We start from the raw sequence: 17,904 nt of genomic DNA on the forward strand, positions 1-17,904 counted from the left end.
GCTCCAGGCCTGGGGACCGGGCGGGCGCGCTGCGCCGCGGAACGCTCGGCCTGGGCGGGCGGGCGGGCAGCCCGGGCGCCTTTGGGGGCCGGACCGTCGCGCGGCAACGTGCGGCGCCGGCGGAAGTGGGGCCCGGGTCCCCGCGGCGGGGCTGGGGGCGCAGGCGCCGTCATCTGCCCGGGCCCGCCCAGCGGGGTTCAGCCCTTTCCGGACCCCCCGCTCGAGCGCGCGGCCCCCGGAGCAGCGGGTGAGCAGGGCGGTGGGAGGGCGCGGCGGGACCTCGGGCAGCGCCCCTGCGGCTCCGGGCCCGGGCTGGGGGCCGCGCACGCCCCCCGCGGGGCTGCCGGCTCCTCCTCCCCCGGGAAGTGGGGCGGCCCCTGCGCCTCCGACCCGCGCCGACCCGGGCCCCCGCAGACCTTGGGCGGGGGCGGGTGGGGGCCGGGCCGGGCCCTGGGCCCTTCGCAGTTGTCCCGGGTCGCAGGAAAGGGCGACAGAAGGAATCACAGGCTCGCCCCAGATGGGAGGGGCAAGCCCGGCCTAAGGAAGGCAAGCACGTTTTTTTGGGGGGTTTCCTGAGACGGGGTCTCACCACGTTGCCCAGGCTGAACACCTGTTTGGTTTTCGTTGAGACAGTCTCGCCCTGTCGCCCAGGCTGGAGGGCAGTGGCGCCATCTCGGCTCCCTGCAAGCTCCGCCTCGGGGTTCAAGCAGGTCTCTGCCTCAGCCTCCGGAGTAGCTGGGGTTACAGGCACCCGCCACCACGCCCGGATAACGTTTTGTATTTTTAGTAGCGACGAGGTTTCACCATGTTGGCCAGGCTGGTCTCGAACCCCTGACTTCGTGGTCCACCCGCCTCGGCCTCCCGAGGTGGGATGACAGGCGTGAGCCACTGCGCCCGGCCTATGTATTCGTTTTGAGAGGGAGTCTTGCCCTGTCACTCAGGCTGGAGTACAGTGGTGTGACCCCGGCCCACTGCAACCTCTGCCTCCCGGGTTCAAGCGATTCTCCTGCTTCAGCCTCCCGAGTAGCTGGGACCTGTAGCCTGCCACCACACCCAGCTAAGCTTTGTATTTTCAGTTGAAACGGGGTTTCACCCCCATCCTGGCTGGTCTGGAACGCCTGACCTCAGTTGATTCGCCCGCCTTGGCCTCCCAGAGTGCTGGGATTACAGGCGTGAGCCACCGCGCCAGGATCATGGTTATTTTTTTCAAACAAGGGGCTGGGAAACGCAAATTCTCCTGAGCGCTTGTGGAGCAGTGGCAGAGAGGGGCGGCCCAGTCAGAGATGGCCCTGGCCTGTCCTCACTGGGCTGAGGTCCCGCCATTCCCGCATTCAGGGGAAGAGAGGAAAGTCTTACTACTTTCTGTGGTCGAGTTTTGACCCTAAGCTTTGTGGGGAGGAGTGTCCTGGGGCCCTCGCTACCTGCCCGCTCTGGGAACGGTTTCACAAGAGCACTCAGGATCCTTCTTAGCAGAGGAAGCTTTTCTGGCTAGCCTGGCGCCCTTTATTGTTGGTTTTTTTTTTTTTTAGTCTCAGTCTTTAAAGATGCTCACATTGCCTGAGCTTCTGCGCCCTTCCTTGGGTTCCGAACCTCCTCTGCTATTGATTGCTGCTCTTTCATCTTCCTCTGGCTGTGTGATCCCGGCAGCCGCTAGCGCAGGCTGCTTTGTGCAGCCGTCCCTCCCAGAGGGTGAGGTGGGAGTGCGGTGGGCGTTTGCCCCGTAGTAGGTTGAGTTCTCTCTCACTGCCCTCCCAGCTCCTTCAGCAGACACAAGGAGCTGCTGCTTTTTTTTTCTTAAGGTAAAGTTTGTAGATAAAGCACAAAGAATACAGACAAAGAAAGCGCCGGTATCGTGAGCACATGTGTAAGTCGGTGAATTTACCCAAAGTGAGCCCAATGCAGAACCTGCTCCCCCCGTACATCTGTTTACTGTTAGGCTGATTGTGTTTCTTCTCTGATATATCTGAGGGCAGTTTTCCTTAGTTCCTGTCAAAGCTGTTTCCCAGCAGGGCGTGATGGGTCCCTGGGCTGAGCTGGTGTGTCCTGGTGGCTGATGCTGAAAGGTGGGCTGTGCTGGGTGGTCCCCGCTGGTGGTCACTCAGCCAGAAGTGCTGGCCCCTCACGGGCAGAGCTGCTCTCATGACGAGCTTGGTGCCCACATCATGTGGCCTCTAGGCATGTACCTGCCACCTGCTCTCTCCGGCCACTGAGGAAGTGGGCATCTGGGGGCCTCTGCAGCCAGACCCAGAAGAGTCCTTTCCTGTTAGAACCTTCTGCCTCGAGTGGCCAGCCCCTCCAGCCCCTGGTTCGGGCTGCCTGCGGGGGTGGAGAGCAGCTGCGCTGGCCTCTTAAGCCCCGGGCATTTCTGTGTGAGGCCTCTTCCACAGCCCCTCCAAGCTTCAGGAGAGGACTTCCCAGTCACTCCACCCCAATGTGTGTGTCCTGCTCTGTTCCCTCGTCCCTTAAGGGCGTGGTGGGTACTGGGACCTACAGTCCAGGCTCAGGCCAAGCTGTGTCCCTCCCTTGGGTGTGAGGGGTTTCTGCTCAGGTGGGACGCCCCATCCTCTGTGCAGGCGAGATGGGGCTTTCCAAGTCTGAGGAAGACTCGCGGCCCACCAGCTGGCCAGCAGCACCACCACTGCAGCAAGGTCCTCCTGCCCTGTGGGGCCCTGGCGGGGAGGGCTTCCGTGGAGAAGGAGGAAACCCCAGCTGGCTTCGAGGCTTGGCAGGGGCCTGAGAGAAAGCGGGAGGAGGAGCCCAGGGCCTGAGAACTGCAGTGTCTCGGGTGGCTGCCTAGTCAGAGGCCACCCCAAAGGCTGCCGCGTCCAGCCTGAGGGCACAGGACCTGTGAGCCTCTATCCCCGTCTCTAGGCAGCCACATGGTTGGAGAAACAGATCCTGGGAGGGAAAGTGCTCCGCTGGGGGAGGCCTGCTCTGGAGTGGCTGTGGGCATGTCAGGGAGTACCAGGCACTGCCCAGGCGCCACAGTGAGGTCAGAGTGGAGGCCGAAGCCTGTGTGCACCGAGCCTGCTCCCCTCCTGCCACCACGGAGGGGCTCGTGGGAGCCAGGGACCCTGTGGGGCGCTGCCCGTCGTGTGCACGAGGGCTGTTTCCTCACCCAGCAGTGCTTTGTCTTACATTTTCATCTTCCTTCTTGCTAGTTTAGTAAGTAAATCACGGCTTGTCAAGATTTTAATTTGTGTGACCTTGTTAATGAGATTGTGTTTTTCCGTGTGTTACACCTTTAAGAACACCTCTCTAATCAGGTTTCTTAAAAACAAATTAGAAGCCTGGAGTTCTGTTCAGCCCCACACCTCGGTCAGGTGGTGCTGAGGAGGCTGGTGCCCTGAGCTGGCCTGTCTGGAAGTGGAGAGAACAGCCCTGGGGGGGTGTTGCGTGCGGCCGGGGGGTGCTGGGCCTGGGGTGGAGGTGGGGGCTGTGCTCCAGCTGCCCCTTGGAGGAGCGTGGCCCACGTGAGGTGTCAGCCAAGGGACCCTGCGGCCTCCACCCCGGAACTGGAAGCCCTGTGGCCGAGCCTGGCAGGCCGTCCACCTGTGTCACAGCCTCGGTGGCAGGGCAGGGCGGCAGCAGCTGGAGCTGAGCTCTCCCTCTCTTCCAGCCTCCCAGCATGGTGCTCAAGGCCTTCTTCCCCACGTGCTGCGCCTCCGCCGACAGCGGGCTGCTGGTGGGCCGGTGGGTGCCGGAGCAGAGCTGTGCCGTGGTCCTGGCGGTGGTGCACTTTCCCTTCATCCCCATCCAGGTCAAGCAGCTCCTGGCCCAGGTGCAGCAGGCCAGCCAGGTGGGGGTGGCCGTGCTGGGCACCTGGTGCTGCTGCCGGCAGGAGCCCGAGGAGAGCCTGGGCCGCTTCCTGGAGGGCCTGGCTGCTGTCTTCCCCCACGAGCCCTGGCTGCGGCTGTGCCGGGAGAGAGGCGGCACGTTTTGGAGCTGCGAGGCCACCCGCCGGCAGGGCCCCGGTACGCCCGGTGAGGACCAGGTCACGCTCATCTTCTATGACCAGCGCCAGGTGCTCCTGTCCCAGCTGCACCCGCCTGCTGTCCCGCCCGACCGCCAGGTGGGAGCCGACCCCACCAGCACGGGGGGCTTGGCCGCCGTCTTCCACACGGTGGCACGCAGCGAGGCGCTCTTCCGCAGCGACCGGTTCGACGAGGGCCCCGTGCGGCTGAGCCACTGGCAGTCGGAGGGCGTGGAGGCCAGCATCCTTGCCGAACTGGCCAAGCGGGCCTCGGGGCCAGTCTGCCTGCTGCTGGCTAGCCTGCTATCACTGGTCTCCGCTGTCGGCGCCTGCCGGTAGGTGTCCCGGAACAGAGAGGTGGCATACAGTGGGGCCATGTGAGCGCTGGCGAATCCCTCTGTCTCTAGTGGACATGGAGGCCCAGGTGGGCTTTACCCAGGCCCAGCCCCCTCCCCGCTTCCCGAAGCCTGGACCTGGCCCCATCCTGCCCTCCCAGCCCTTGCCTCTCAGAGGGTGTCGGGTGGTGGCTGTGGCTTCTGTCCTTCACCCCGGGTAGGGCCGGGTCTCCTGGCAGCCTCAGGGATTGCGGGGGCCCTCCCAGGAGGCATGGAGGGTGAACTTCAGTGGTTCAGGTCCCTGAAAGCAAAATCAGACGGTGAGCACAGACGAGAATGCGTAACTGCTGCCCAGGGGCGCTCCTGAGGGCACACAGGCCTGCTGGCCTCCATAGCTCTGGGCTGTCATCTGCTTGCCGGCCCCATGTGCCTGGGGGAGGGTCTGCAGGCCCTGCTGCTCTCCACATTCACAGGTGCTGCTGGCCAAGGGTCAGTGTAAGCCCAAGGGCAGCCCCCAGCTGTGGCTGAGAACACAGGGAACCCTTCGGAGACATCTGCCTGGTGGAGGCACCCTGTGGGGACTGGCTGTGGGTCACTCTCAGTTGCCCAGGCCTTAGATCCAGCTTACTCTGGAAGCCTGGGGTGCTCTACCTTGTGAGAAGCCAGGCCAGCCCAGGAGACCCCTGCCCAGCCTTCTGGGCCCCGTCAGCCAGGCAAGGCCCTGGGCAGGTGGGGGCTACTGCTGGCTGCAGGCGCTGGCTTTGGGAGCCTGTGGTGGCCAGGTGGCCCGGGGTCAGCGCCTTGCGAGGAGGCCAGGCTCTGTGTTAGCCGCGTGCATTGTGTGGTGGGCGCTTTGAGTACTGCCGGTCACCCCCGGCCCCCCTCGCCGGGCCGCCGAGGGCCCCACCCACCCGCCCCTGCCCTGCTGAGCTTGGAGTGTGGTCTGGGTGTTTGTGGTTGTCTGCACAGTGGGGACCATCCCTCCTCTCCGCTCCTGTGCAGGGTGTTCCAGCTGCGGCCCCTGTCCTTCCTCGGGAGCAAGCTTTCCACCTGTGAACAGCTCCGGCACCGGCTGGAGCACCTCAGGCTCATCTTCAGCACGAAGAAGGCAGAGAACCCTGCCCAGCTGATGAGGTGCGGGCCTGCCCTGGTCTCTTCTGCGGGGCCGGGAGCCCACCCTCCGGCCCCTTCCCCTTCTCCCTCTGGCCAGGCAGACCTCCTTCTGTGGCCCAGGCTGTGCCAGCCGCCCTCACACCCACCCGGACCTCCCTTCCAGGAAGGCCAACACGGTGGCTTCTGTGCTGCTGGACATGGCCCTGGGCCTCCTGCTGCTGTCCTGGCTCCATGGGAGGAGCCGCATTGGGCATCTGGCGGACACCCTCATCCCTGTGGCTGACGTGAGTGGACTGGGGTGGAGCCCTGTGTCCTGGGTGGGTGTGGGGACCCTTGCCGGACCAGAGCTGCCCCCACGCCAGAGCCAGCTCCACCCTCTGCATGCTCTGAGACCTGGCCCTCCCCTAGACCAGGAGTGGGAGCTGCAAGGGCGCTGGGACTGGGCAGGCAGGCCTTGCCGGTGCCCCCTTTCCTTCTGAAGGGGCTGTGTGCGGGAGCCACTGTGGCTGAGGCCTTGGGCATCCCGCCTCTCCCTGTGGGCCCGCGTCGTGGTGTCTCTCTGCGGTCAGCACTCCCCGACCCTCTGGGGTCATGAAACTTTCCCTGTTCAGAGCTGCCCGGGTGCAGCCCCGCTGGGACTTGCTGCCCAGTGTTGACTGTAGTGCCAGGGGCTCAGTTTGTCTCCCGTCTTCCATCTTCTCCCACCTTCCCCTGACGGTCTGTGCCATGAGTCCGGCCAGGTGCCGCCCCTCCTCGGCGGACCTAGCACATTTCCGGCTGCCTGTGGGCCTTCAGCTTCTGTCTCCCTCCCTCAGAGCCGGGGCCCCTCTCTTCCCTTAGGAGCTTGTCTTCCTGCTGGGCATAGTCCTGGCTCTTTGGCCCACCCTGGGCCTTCACAGAGCCCTCCCTGCCGTCTGGCTGGGTGTGTCTTGTGTAGGCTGCAGGTGTGGACTCGGCCTGCTGTGGCCAGGCCAGGCCCCCGGGGGCAGCAGCAGGCACCTGTGTCTGACGTGGGCTGTGGGGGTGCAGGGAGCCCCAGCCCAGGAGGGAGGGGTGGGTGGCTTTGCCTGTGCTCCCCCACACCCCGCCCTGGCCTGCTTTGTCCTAGACCGCCCTTTTGCAAAAGAGCTTAGAGATATAAATATTTAATTCAAAAATGAAAGTCTCTTCCTGCTGCCGAGCTCTTAGCTTTTAAATATTAAGTAAGCTCTATTTATAAAGAATGTTCTTTTCTGCTTCCTGCCAGTCCTGCTGTGGCTGAGCCTTGGCCCAGCCTTGGAAGGGGCTTGCCACTGGGCAGGTGGGGGCCGAAGTGTCACTGTGGCCTGGGTGGGGAGGCTGAGGCTTCCTCAGGGTCTGCCTCCCGGGCCGACACAGCCTCTGGATGCTGGCTGTCTTCCTGGGCAGCCAGGACCCCGCTTCCCTGCTTGTTCTTGGGGGTGCCTCAGCCTCCCGAGTAGCTGGGGTTACAGGGTCTCTGGGGCCCTCCGGAGTCAGGGCCATGGAAGCTTCCTGTCCAGGGCTGCCTGTCAGTCAGCTCGAACTTCCCACCCTGCTCTGTGGATTCTGTAACTTCTGTGCTTGGGTCGCAGAGGGTCTCTGTCATCCCTCTGGGGACCTGCCCTCCAGTCTGCTGCCAGGGCCCTGACGGGCTTGGCACTGTCTCACTCACCTGTGGCCAGCCAGGGCAGGCCTGAGCCTCTGTGTTGGGGTGCGGTCTCTGGAGGGGATGGTGTCGGCCACGGACTCCCCTGCAGGGCTGGAGCTGAGTCAGGGTCTGTCGGGCCTCCGTGCGTCCAGGTGTTTGGGGCCAAGGGCTGTGGTGGGTCCTGTGGCCCAGGTAGCTGCATGCAGGGGACCGTGTGCCATGGACCAGGGCCAAAATGTCGCCTCCCAGGCCGTGTCACCCACACCTGTGGAGAGAACCCTCCAGACCAGGCTCCTCAGACCCCGGAGCCCTCCGTGAAGGGGATACCATGGCTGGATGCACTTGGGAAACCTGTGTGCTGTCCACGCTGGCAAGCAGCGGCACAGGCCCTCGGAGGACGCACACCTGGGCTTCCCGTGCCCTGCCGAGCCAGGCTGGCCAGGATGGGGGCCGTTACAAAAGGGCCAGGGGAGATGTCAGTGCTGACCCTGGCTGCCCGGTCCCAGCGTGTCCCCCGTGTCCCTGTAGCACGTGGCCGAGGAGCTCCAGCACCTGCTGCAGTGGCTGATGGGCGCCCCTGCCGGGCTCAAGATGAACCGTGCGCTGGACCAGGTGCTGGGCCGCTTCTTCCTCTACCACATCCACCTGTGGATCAGTGAGTGTGGGCAGGCAGGCGGCCCTTGCTGGAGGGCGGGGCCCAGCCAGACCCCACCCCCTGCACCCCCTGCACCTCCAGCTCTGCCCCCCAGCGTCCTGTGTGTGTGGCCCGCTGCGGTAGGCCGAGGGCTGGGGCCCGGGCGCCTCCTGAGGGCCGACCCACCTTGCCAGGCTACATCCACCTCATGTCCCCATTCGTGGAGCACATCCTGTGGCACGTGGGTCTCTCGGCCTGCCTGGGCCTGACGGTGGCCCTGTCCCTCCTCGCCGACATCGTTGCCCTCCTCACCTTCCACATCTACTGCTTCTACGTCTATGGAGCCAGGTGGGCGTGGGCTTACCCCTTCCCCGGGATGCAGAGGTTGGGGGCGTGCGGCCGTCCTGACAGCGGTGCATCTGGCAGGCTGTACCGCCTGAAGATCCACGGCCTGTCCTCGCTCTGGCGTCTGTTCCGGGGGAAGAAGTGGAACGCTCTGCGCCGGCGCGTGGACTCCTGTTCCTATGACCTGGACCAGGTATGCGGCTGACTGCCACCCAGCCAGCGCAGCTGCGTGGGCACCACAGGGGGGCAGCCTGCTCCCGTCCTGCAGTGCGGGCCCTGGGAAGATGTGCCCAGTGTGTGGTGTGGGCTGCACGGGGGGCTCTGAAGCAGTGCAGAGCTTCCTGGGGCACTGGGTCCCAGACACAGACCCCTGAGGGTGATGCAGCCACAGGGCCTAGAGGTGCCCAGGCACAGAGATGGGGGGCGACCCGGGCTCAGAGGCTGGCTCTGGCTGTCCCATCTGCTGCTCTCAACTGACACAGCTCCTGGATGCTGTCATCTAGGGTGTGTTCTTGGTGACACTCTGTGGCCACGCACTCTCTCGGCTGGTCTGGCCCCCATCCACCTCCCCTGCGAGTTCCCTAGTCCGTGGGGTGTGGACAGACACAGCCTTCCTGCTACTGAGACTGCTGGGCAGGCCGTCCCAAGTTCCCTCAAGCCGCAGGGTCCCGACTGCAGCTCCGGGATGGGGAGGGCACAGTGCCGGGCTGTCTCCGGGCCTGGGGTCCTGCTAATGCCCGGCGTGCCTGCTCCCACAGCTGTTCATCGGGACTCTGCTCTTCACCATCCTGCTCTTCCTCCTGCCCACCACGGCCCTGTACTACCTGGTGTTCACCCTGGTGAGCTGTGGCACAGCCGCCGGTCCTGGACGCAGTGCTCTGTGGCTCCTGCCAGTGCTGGCTGGGAGCAGTCAGCTGTGGGGTGGGTGGTCCCCCTGCAGGCCGCGTGGGTGGCTGTTCAGGACCCTCTGGGCAGTGTGTGCTGGGCCCTAGCTTGGCCAGGAAGACCCCCTCACTGCCCTGGGACACGCCGCTGGGTGCTTGGTGGGAGGACCCACGGCAGGTGGGGTCATGCAGGCAGCCCCCTCCCCGGTGCCTGTCGCTGGGGTGGACAGCAGGAGGCAAGTGGAACCCAGGCGGCCCAGGCCTCGATCCCCTCTGTGTGTGAGGCTGTGGGAGGCACCTCTGACTTGTGGGAGGGCTGACGGCTTGCCCTCTGGTTCTGCTCCAGGGTGACGCCCCACAGCAGGCTCTGTGCCCTGCTCTGGGTGGGGTCCATGCTCTCCCCAGGCCCTGCAGCTTGTGGTCCCTGTTGATTGTGGCCCAGGATGGGGTCGGGCTGCTCTGCTCTCAGGCACATCTGGCCGGGCTAGGCGGGTGGCCCTAAATGTCCCTCTGCCACAGCTCCGGCTCCTGGTGGTCGCCGTGCAGGGCCTGATCCATCTTCTCGTGGACCTCATCAATTCCCTGCCGCTGTACTCGCTCGGTCTTCGGCTCTGCCGGCCCTACAGGCTGGCGGGTAAGTGCTGCGTACTGGGCAGCTGGCCCTGGGCGGACGGATGGGAACCACACCTGTGGGCCCCACAGAAGCAGGGACTGCAGAGGCCCCTGTGTCTCTGGCCTGGAGCTGTGGTGTGCGTGAGCGTGTAGGTGACAAGGAAGGGCCTCCCTGTCCCAAAGGTCTGCAGGACCAGCTGTCTCCAGTGAGGTGGAGGGAGAGACCCACCTGCCACACAGGCTCAGAAACGCAGCTGCCTGAGGTCAAGGCCTCCCTCTGTTCTGCTGGGAGTCCCTGGGCTCGGGAGGCTAACTGCAGGCCAGGGGTGTGGACGGCCCTGAGTCAGCCAAGCATACCGAAGTCAGAAGGCACGAAGAGCCAGAGGGCGGCCGCCCCCCAGCAAGTGCCTGTGCACTCAGCAGCACAGCCTGCCCCTCACTGGGCTCTTCCCTGCTTGCCGGACACTCGGCTTCTGTCTTTCAGTGGAGCTCTGCGGGCAACCTTTGTATTTTTTTGAGACGGAGTCACTCTGAGTGTCTCCCAGGCTAGAGTGCGGTGATGTGATCTTGGCTCACTGCAACTTCTGCCTCCCTGATTCAAGCGATTCTCCTGCCTCAGCCTCCCAAGTAGGTGTTATGACAGGCGCCCGCCACCACGCCCAGCTTGTTTTTGTATTTTTAGTAGACATGGGGTTTCACCATGTTGGCCAGGCTGGTCTCGATCGCCCAACCTCAGGTGATCCGCCCACTTTGGCCTCCCAAAGTGCTGGGATTAGAGGCGTGAGCCGCAGCGCCCTGCTGCAGGAGGCTTTGATGCCGGCCTGCCAGCCAGCTCCAGGAGTTGAGTGGGAGTGGGCAGGGAGAGCCACCTGGGTAGCCACGGCAGCAGCACCCGGGTGCCCCTCAGAGAGGAAGGCACCTCAGGCCCTGCTGATGCTCAGAGCCAGCTCCCGTGCACCTCCCTCGTTAGCCCCTTGCTGTCCCTGCAGCTGGTGTGAAGTTTCGTGTCCTGGAGCATGAGGCTGGCAGGCCCCTCCGCCTCCTGATGCAGGTGAGGCCCCCTGTGGGGGGGAAGCCCCCAGGCTGTTGCCCCTGTTCTGGGACAGTGGGGTCAGTAGGGTGTGAGGTCTGGGTGGTACCACGCTGGCCTGCAATAAGCTACAGGGTGGGCTGAGGGGCAGGGCCCACCCGGGACCCCCACCCTCATACCCCGCAGGAGCCTGAGGATGCCAGTGTGGGCCTGTGGGTGGGGCCCGTTCTGCCCTGTGTTGGAGGCACCCTTGCCTGCCTGGGGCTGCCCTGGGCCCCAGAGGGCTCAAGTTCTGGGTGGAACAGAACGGACTGAGTGAGTCCTGGGGTGAGGCGCGTGTCCCTGTGGAACAGCCCCTCGGAGCTGGATAGCCCCGGGGGACGCGCAGCTCCCGCCTCCATCTCGCCTCCCTCCAGCCTGCCCCTGCACACGGGAGCGGAGTGGGGGCGTCTGGCCCTGCAGCCCCAGCGCTCCCTTCCAGCTGCACACTCACCTGCCTACCTGGGGGTTGGGGCAGGCTTGTCTCACAGGCGAGGGAATGTCTGGGACAGCGCTGGGCCTGCCTCGCCACTGTCCAGCCCAGGGACCCTAAGGGCCAGCCAGGCACACACTGCCAGCCCCCGCCCGCCCTCTGCAGACCGCGCCTTGTCCTTCCAGATAAACCCACTGCCCTACAGCCGCGTGGTGCACACCTACCGCCTCCCCAGCTGTGGCGGCCACCCCCAGCACTCCTGGGGCTCCCTGTGCCGCAGGCTGTTCTCCGGGGAGCTCATCTATCCCTGGGGGCAGAGATCGGACAAGCAGGACTGAGGCAGCCGGCTCGCCCATCACCACCACACAGCCACCGTCAGCCCTCCCCTCTGCCAGGGTGGCGCCAGCAGCCTGCAGTGGCAGCACGTGCCCCATGCTGCTGGGTGCTCCTGAACACAGGTCGGCCCTGCCCTCACAGCTCCACCTTGTAGGTCACTGGGGGTGAGCAGATGTAGGGTGGGCAGCACTGACTGGCTGGCTTGGGACCCACCTCCCGCCTGCTGCAGTCACCATGCTGGTGAGCACAGCAGCCCCAGGTGTCCAGAGCACCCCCCCATGCCCACCCTCCACACCCGGGTCCAGAGGCCCATTCACCACAGCAGCTCCCAGTGGAGGGGCTGGCTGGTCTCCCTGGGGGCTCCCCAATGGCTCTGCACTGGCTGGGGGGGTGGAGGGACCCTCCCAGGATGAACCCCCCAGTCCCAGGCACCCTGCAGCTCCCTCAGCCGAACAGCGTTCCCTGTTTGGGGGATAGAAGTAGCCACAGACCCCCGTCCCCAGCCCCGTCCCCAGCCCCGTCCCCAGCCCCAGCCCCAGCCCCAGCTGGCTGGGGTCCTTACTCCCCGAACCATGTGGGGTTTATCTGCTGATGCTCCCTGGAGAGGTCGCTTTGTGAAGGAGCCGTCAGCCGGCTGTGGGCATCGCCAGGCTGCTGTGGGGGCGGGAGCAGCCTCACTGGAAGTGGAGTGCCCGCCCACCGACCAGCCGTACCTGTCCCTGCAAGATGCCCCAGCTGGATCTTGCTTGTCCCCTCACGGGCCTCCCAGGGAAGGAGAAAGCCCTGCTGGGCAATGGCCTTCGGCTGTGAGCACCCTGGAGGGTGGCCATGGCACTGAGGCCAAAAGTGCCTGCTGGATGGTCTGGGCGCAGGTGTTCCCTGCGGGCCCGAGTCCCCTTCGGGAGGGGAGCCTACAGGTGCCGGCTGGGCGGGGAGGGGGCAGCGCCTGCCTCGGCAGCACCAGGACTGCCTGGGACCCCCCTGGTGACCCAGCACCTGGGAAGCTGCCAGCTGCTGTGACAATAAAACCTGCATTGTGTTTGGAACGCAGGCTCGGCCCCTCCCCTCGCCATATGCGCTGTGGGTCCCGGGAAGCGCCAGGTGGGGGTGCGGACACTACTGGAGGTACTTGCCTCGCGCGGGTCCGCCCTGAGGAGTCTACACAGGCTTCCTGCTCCAGGCCCTGATGATGGGCCCTTGAGGACCTCGGTGGAGGCAGGTGGACCTGGGCCACCCACCCTGGGGTTGTGGCCTTGCCCCAACAGAGGGCTCTGGGGGCAGGGCGGAGGGCAGGGGTGCAGGCCTCCAGGGGTGGGGCAAGCAGCTCCTGCTGAGAGTCAGTGGGCTCCATGCAGGGTGAGGCCCTCCTGGGTCCTGGCCCTGTAGCGCCTGCGTCTGCCACATCTGCTAACTGTCTCTGTCGCCCGCAGTGCTGGGGGCCCACCAGGTAGGTCCCACAGCCCGTTCCCAGCCCCAAGTGACAGGCCTCCAACCTGGACTTCTGGGCAACCAGAGGCTGGACTCAGAGGCACCCAGGGCCCACCAGCCCCTATCAGTCCCCTGCAGCCCCCAGCTGCTCACCTGGCCTGGAACACCCCCACCTGTGTCCCTTGTCCCCCCTAGCTGCTCATCTTGCCCCCACACCCTCCACCTGTACCCCCCACTCCCCCTCTAGCTGCCTACTGAGCCCACCCCTGCACCTGTGCCTCCCACTTGCCCCCAGCTCCCCACTGGGTCGCCACCCCTCCTTCTGGGGCTTCCAACAGGTGAGGCCCTTGACACAGCTCAGCCCACTGCTCTGATGGCCATGTCATGGGGCATGCCTGGCAGCTGTCACCCCCTGTGCCGGGCACTGGGCTGATTGCCTATCCCGAGGGCCAGCCAGGTTTGGCACCACAGCCGGCCAAGGGAACACTGTCACCCCAGCCACTTGCAGCCACCGAGAGAAGCTGCCTGTACCTCCTAGGTCAGTCTGTCCTCACTGCCCCTGGGGATGTCCCTCATCCCCTCCACCAGGGCTCTGGCCACCCCTGCCTCACTGACCAGACAGAGCCTTGGCCCGGAGCTTTTCCAAGGCCTACCCAGGACCATTTATGGACCCTCTGGATACCCTAAGAAGCAGACATCTCCCCTTTCACAGTTGGGGCCGTCCACAGAGAAGGGTCCTGTAGTACTTCACAGATTCCAACTTAAATACTGTGAGAATAACACAGAGTGCTCCCCAGCACCCCTCACCCACACCCCCTCACAAACCCTGGCCGCGTGTACTTTTTTTTTTAAGACACAGTCTCACTCTGTTGCCCAGGCTGGAGTGCAGTGGCACAATCTCGGCTCACTGCAGCCTCAACCTCCCTGGGCTCAGGTGATTCTCCCACCTCAGCCTACCAAGTAGCTGGGATCACAGGGGCCTGCCACCACGCCCAGCTCATTTTTGCATTTTTAGTAGAGTTGGAGTTACACCGTGCTGGCCAGGCTGATCCCAGACTCTTGGGCTCAAGCCACCCACCTGCCTTGGCCTCCCAAAGTCCTGGGATTACAAGCGTGAGCCACTGCACCTGGCCAGCGCATTCTTTATATTTTTCTGCACCATGAGTCAGCTGCCCATTTTGCCCCCAGGATTTGCAGCGTGCATTTCCTCAGAACAAGACCACCAGAGCAGTGCTCAAACCCAGGGCTAGTGCACGGATGTCCGCCCAAGCCGCTGGCCCCATTCTAGTGTGTCCCATGAGTTATGGGCCAGTCTCCAAAGCCTCTGGTGCTTTAGGGATGGAGCTGGTTACTCAGGAGTATCCCTAGTTGGCTGTGCTGATGACCATCACGACAAGACTCCACTCATGCTTGTGGCAGCAGCAGCAGGGGACCACCTAGGGAAGCATGCCGTGCCCACCTGTTTATCCCAGGTGATGCCAACGTGACCACCTGGTCAAGGTCCTGCCCGAGGGGTTTTCCACTGCAAAGCCATGTTCCCTTGTCATTAGCAACTTGTCCACGGAGTCAGGACCATGTTGACGCTTTTTCCCTCACTGCCGTCATCCACGGACACCGGTTCCGAGGTGTCGGGCTCTATCCATTCATGGGATGTGAGGCCTCCCCTTGGCACCAGGCCAGTGCTGGGGGTCCCTGAGTAGCTGAGACTTTTGTAGCTACTCCCTAGACACAGAGCTTCAGGGGCGAAAGTTTGTCTGCCCCAGTGGGCAATTGCCCACCCCTTAGCAGGACTTCGCAGACATCCCAGCGGCTGCTGGGCACCCCAGGGGCAGGATGGACACCCTAGACTGTTCCCTTTGCCCCCCAAGCCCCTCCACCTAATGGCCTGGTCCATCCCTGCCAAGGCCAGTGGGTATGGGGGGTGGCAGGTGGGGCTGTCAGGGCCTCTACCAGACATTGCTCAGGCCTCCAACATGGGCCTAGAATTATCCTTGACTGCCCAGCAAGTGGGTTCTGAGGTGGTCTCTTCCCGCACTCCACTGTCTTTGGCTGCCCTGCCCCTGGCCTGAGGTCCCTCAGCTGCAGGGATGGTGTCCTGTCCCTGGGGCCCAGGCCTGGTCTGGAACATGGTGGACCCCAGGACACCCTGTGGAAATGCACACAGCTACATGGGAGGCATGGCTCCTTGGTCCACAAGGCCTGGATACCAGGGGATGGCACCCTGTCTGTCCCTCCCTTCACTGGGCCTGCTGCCCCAGACCCCTCTGGGTTCCCTGTGAAGCTTTTCTGCTCTGAGGCTGCGAGGTCGGAGGGCATAGTAGCTTGCTGAGGATCCCACCCTATGGAAAGGTTCCTGAACTCAAACCACAGGTCCCCACCTACAAAGTGCTGATGGTTGTGATGGCTCCGCAGGCTGTGTTGGGCAGGTCCCGTGGGAAAAGCCTGGCTCCCTCATCAGCCAGGGGATGGCCCCGTTCTTGTCCCAGGAGGTGGGAACCAGGCAGCAGTGGCCTGCAGCTGGGTCTGGAGAGTTTCTTTTTTTAAAAAAAGTTTATTTTTGTGAAGACCATGACAACCTTTTAATCTAGTTTATCTTTGAGCCACTTTTTTTTTTTTTTGAGACAAAGTCTTGCTCTGTAGCTCAGGCTGGAGTGCAATGGCATGATCTCAGCTCACTGTCACCTCCACCTTCTGGGTTCAAGTGATTCTTCTGCCTCAGCCTCCCAAGTAGCTGGGATTAGAAGCACGTACCACCATGCCTGGCTAATTTTTGTATTTTCAGTTGGAGAGGGGGTTTTATCACATTGGCCAGGCTGGTCTCAAACTCCTAACCTCAGGTGATCCACCGTGGCTGGCCTCAGAGAGCGTTTCTGATTTATGTTCTCAGGAAAGGGGGAGACAGCTGCTCACCACCATCCCCAATTCCAGGTAGCCTTAGAAACCAAAGAGGAAATACATCTTTGGTGCTTCCAATCCCTAGATGGAGGGGCCTCAGGGACTTCACAGCCAGGGATCCAGTCTGGGAACAGTTACCTCTGGGCAGGAGAGGCCCTCCCTGACCTGCCAGGTTGTGATTTGGGGTCAGTTAATGCCTGGGCAACTTAGCAAGACCCCATCTTTATAGAATATACAAAAGTTGGCTGGGCGTGGTGGCTCACGCCTGTAATCCCAACAGTCTGGAGGGCCGAGGTGGGAGGATCACGAGGTCAAGAGATCAAGACCATCCTGGCCAACATGGTGAAACCGCGTCTCTACTAAAAACATAAAACTTAGCGGGGTGTAGTGGCAGGTGCCCGTAGTCCCAGCTACTTGGGAGGCTGAGGCGGAAGAATCGCTTGCCCCTGGAAGGCCGAGGTTGCAGTGAGCCGAGATTGCGCCACTGCGCTCCAGCCTGATGACAGAACAACACTCCGTTTCAAGAAAAAAAAAAAAAAAGCTGAACATGGTGGTGCATGTAGTCCCAGGTACTCGGGAGGCTGAGGCTGGAGGATCGCTTGTGCCGGCGAGGCGGAGGCTGCAGTGAACCAGAGCGCACCGCTGCACTGCAGCCTGAGCGACAGAGTCCGTTTCAAAAGAGAAAAAATTGCGTGTCCCTGTGGTGGCCGCTTAAGGCCGTGTCTTCAGCTTTTTTTTGGGGGGGGGGCAGGTCCCTGCGTGTGGAGCTCCCCGTCCCGGGGTCTCTGCGAACAGCACCTGCTCGCGGAGGCGCAGCGGGTCGGGGCCTGCTCCCCGCCGGCCGGGCACACGGGACGGGCTCCGCACCCGTCTGGAGAGGGCCGCGCCGGGTCGGCGCCGCGGGCTTACGGCTTCTCCTTCCTGCTGCAGCGGCGCTTCTGAGCGCAGAGCGCGGATCGCAAAGCTCCCCCGTTCCGAGCGCGGGAGCCACGTTTAGGAACTTGGCCGAGCGGCAGGGCCATCCCCACGGCGGCAGGGCCATCCCCACGGCGGCAGGGCCATCCCCACGGCGGCAGGGCCATCCCCACGGCGGCAGGGCCATGCCCACGGCGGCAGGGCCATCCCCACGGCGGCAGGGCGGCTTCGTGCCCCCCCAGCCCACGACTCCGCGCCGGGGCAGGCGGGGCAGCCGCTTCGCTCGCCCACGCACCTGCGGCTCCCGGGCCCGGCACGGCCGAGCGCTCCACGGCGCCCCCGGGAAGAGGGCTGTCCAGGCCCCGGGTCCCCGCCCGGGAGGCGCCGCTGCCGCGGTGAGCGCGTCGGGCCGGGTCCTGCGCTCGCGCCGGCCACCTCCCCGGGCGGAAGGCTCCGGATCGCCGACGCCGCGGGGTTCCAGAACCTCAGCGCCTTCACAGACGGGGTGGTGACCCGCGGGTCCGCCCCGCCGCCGCCGGGCGGAAGTCCCGCCCCGCGCCGCCCCGGAGAGGAACCTCTGCCTCGCCCGGCGCCGATTGGCCGCCCCGCCGCCCCCTCCGAGGTCCCTGCGGAAGCAGGCGGCGCAGCCTGCGAGGGGCTTTCGTTTCCCGTACTCGGCCGCGTCGCCGCTGCCCGGGCGCGCCTGCATACTGCAGCCCGTCCGCGCGGGGAAGGGGCGGATGCAAACAACCTGGACTTCCGAGCCTCCGATTGGCCAGCGTGTAGGAAAGGGGCGGGGTCACCAGAGTCGTGATCGACGTGCAGTCGGCCCAATGGCGCCTGCGAGGGGGCGGGCGAGGACGACGACGCTGTGGGCCGGGGGCGGGGCGGCCGGTGGCTCTGGGCGTTCTGTGGGAGGCAGCCGCAGGGAAGGGAGTGATCCTGGTGAACTTGCAATCGGACCAGTGGTTCTGGGAGAGCAGGAGGCGAGTGGCCAATGGCGACGGTGATGAGGCGGGTGTCCGCTGTCTCCGCGACGCCGTGTGGGAAAGGCGGGGGCGGGGCGGTCGTGACGGACGGGCGGACAGGGCAATGGCTGAGAGGAAGGGGGCGGCGGGCGACCTATGGCGACCACGGGAAGGCAGGGCGGGGCGGTGAGGGGGCGGGGCGACCGGAGGCCCCGCGGCGCCGTGTGGGACGCGGTGGGGGCGGGGAGGTCGTGACGGACGGGCGAGCGGGCCAACGGGCTGGAAAGGGCGGGCGAAGGCGGCCAATGGCGGCGGC

The 17,904-nt window shown here is 64.6% G+C and overlaps 2 protein-coding genes across 5 annotated transcripts in view; both read left to right on the top strand.

Moving 5' to 3' along the window:
- The window catches only part of PIGQ (phosphatidylinositol glycan anchor biosynthesis class Q), a 14,178-nt gene extending 2,794 nt beyond the window's left edge, over positions 1-11,384 (top strand). Inside the window, exons 1-11 of one of the 4 annotated variants that reach the window (XM_017510888.2) lie at positions 102-247; positions 3,620-4,308; positions 5,311-5,442; positions 5,585-5,705; positions 7,598-7,724; positions 7,898-8,051; positions 8,130-8,241; positions 8,807-8,887; positions 9,452-9,566; positions 10,534-10,595; positions 11,232-11,384. In XM_017510888.2, coding sequence (XP_017366377.1) covers positions 3,629-4,308; positions 5,311-5,442; positions 5,585-5,705; positions 7,598-7,724; positions 7,898-8,051; positions 8,130-8,241; positions 8,807-8,887; positions 9,452-9,566; positions 10,534-10,595; positions 11,232-11,384 — 1,737 coding nt within the window. In that variant the 5' untranslated portion in view covers positions 102-247; positions 3,620-3,628. Of the gene's footprint in view, positions 1-101; positions 248-1,186; positions 4,309-5,310; positions 5,443-5,584; positions 5,706-7,597; positions 7,725-7,897; positions 8,052-8,129; positions 8,242-8,806; positions 8,888-9,451; positions 9,567-10,533; positions 10,596-11,231 lie in introns of those variants that run through there. The other 3 variants (XM_037732290.1, XM_017510889.2, XM_037732291.1) reach the window with 3 other exon arrangements.
- Positions 11,385-17,516: 6,132 nt separating this feature from the next.
- RAB40C (RAB40C, member RAS oncogene family) overlaps positions 17,517-17,904 on the top strand; it is a 38,320-nt gene continuing 37,932 nt past the window's right edge. Inside the window, exon 1 of the mRNA XM_017510893.2 lies at positions 17,517-17,608. The gene's annotated coding sequence lies outside the window, so the exon portion shown is untranslated. The remainder of the gene's footprint in view (positions 17,609-17,904) is intronic.

The sequence above is a fragment of the Cebus imitator genome, unplaced genomic scaffold (genome assembly GCF_001604975.1).
Source record: "Cebus imitator isolate Cc_AM_T3 unplaced genomic scaffold, Cebus_imitator-1.0 Scaffold444, whole genome shotgun sequence".
NCBI classification, from domain to species: Eukaryota; Metazoa; Chordata; class Mammalia; order Primates; family Cebidae; genus Cebus; species Cebus imitator.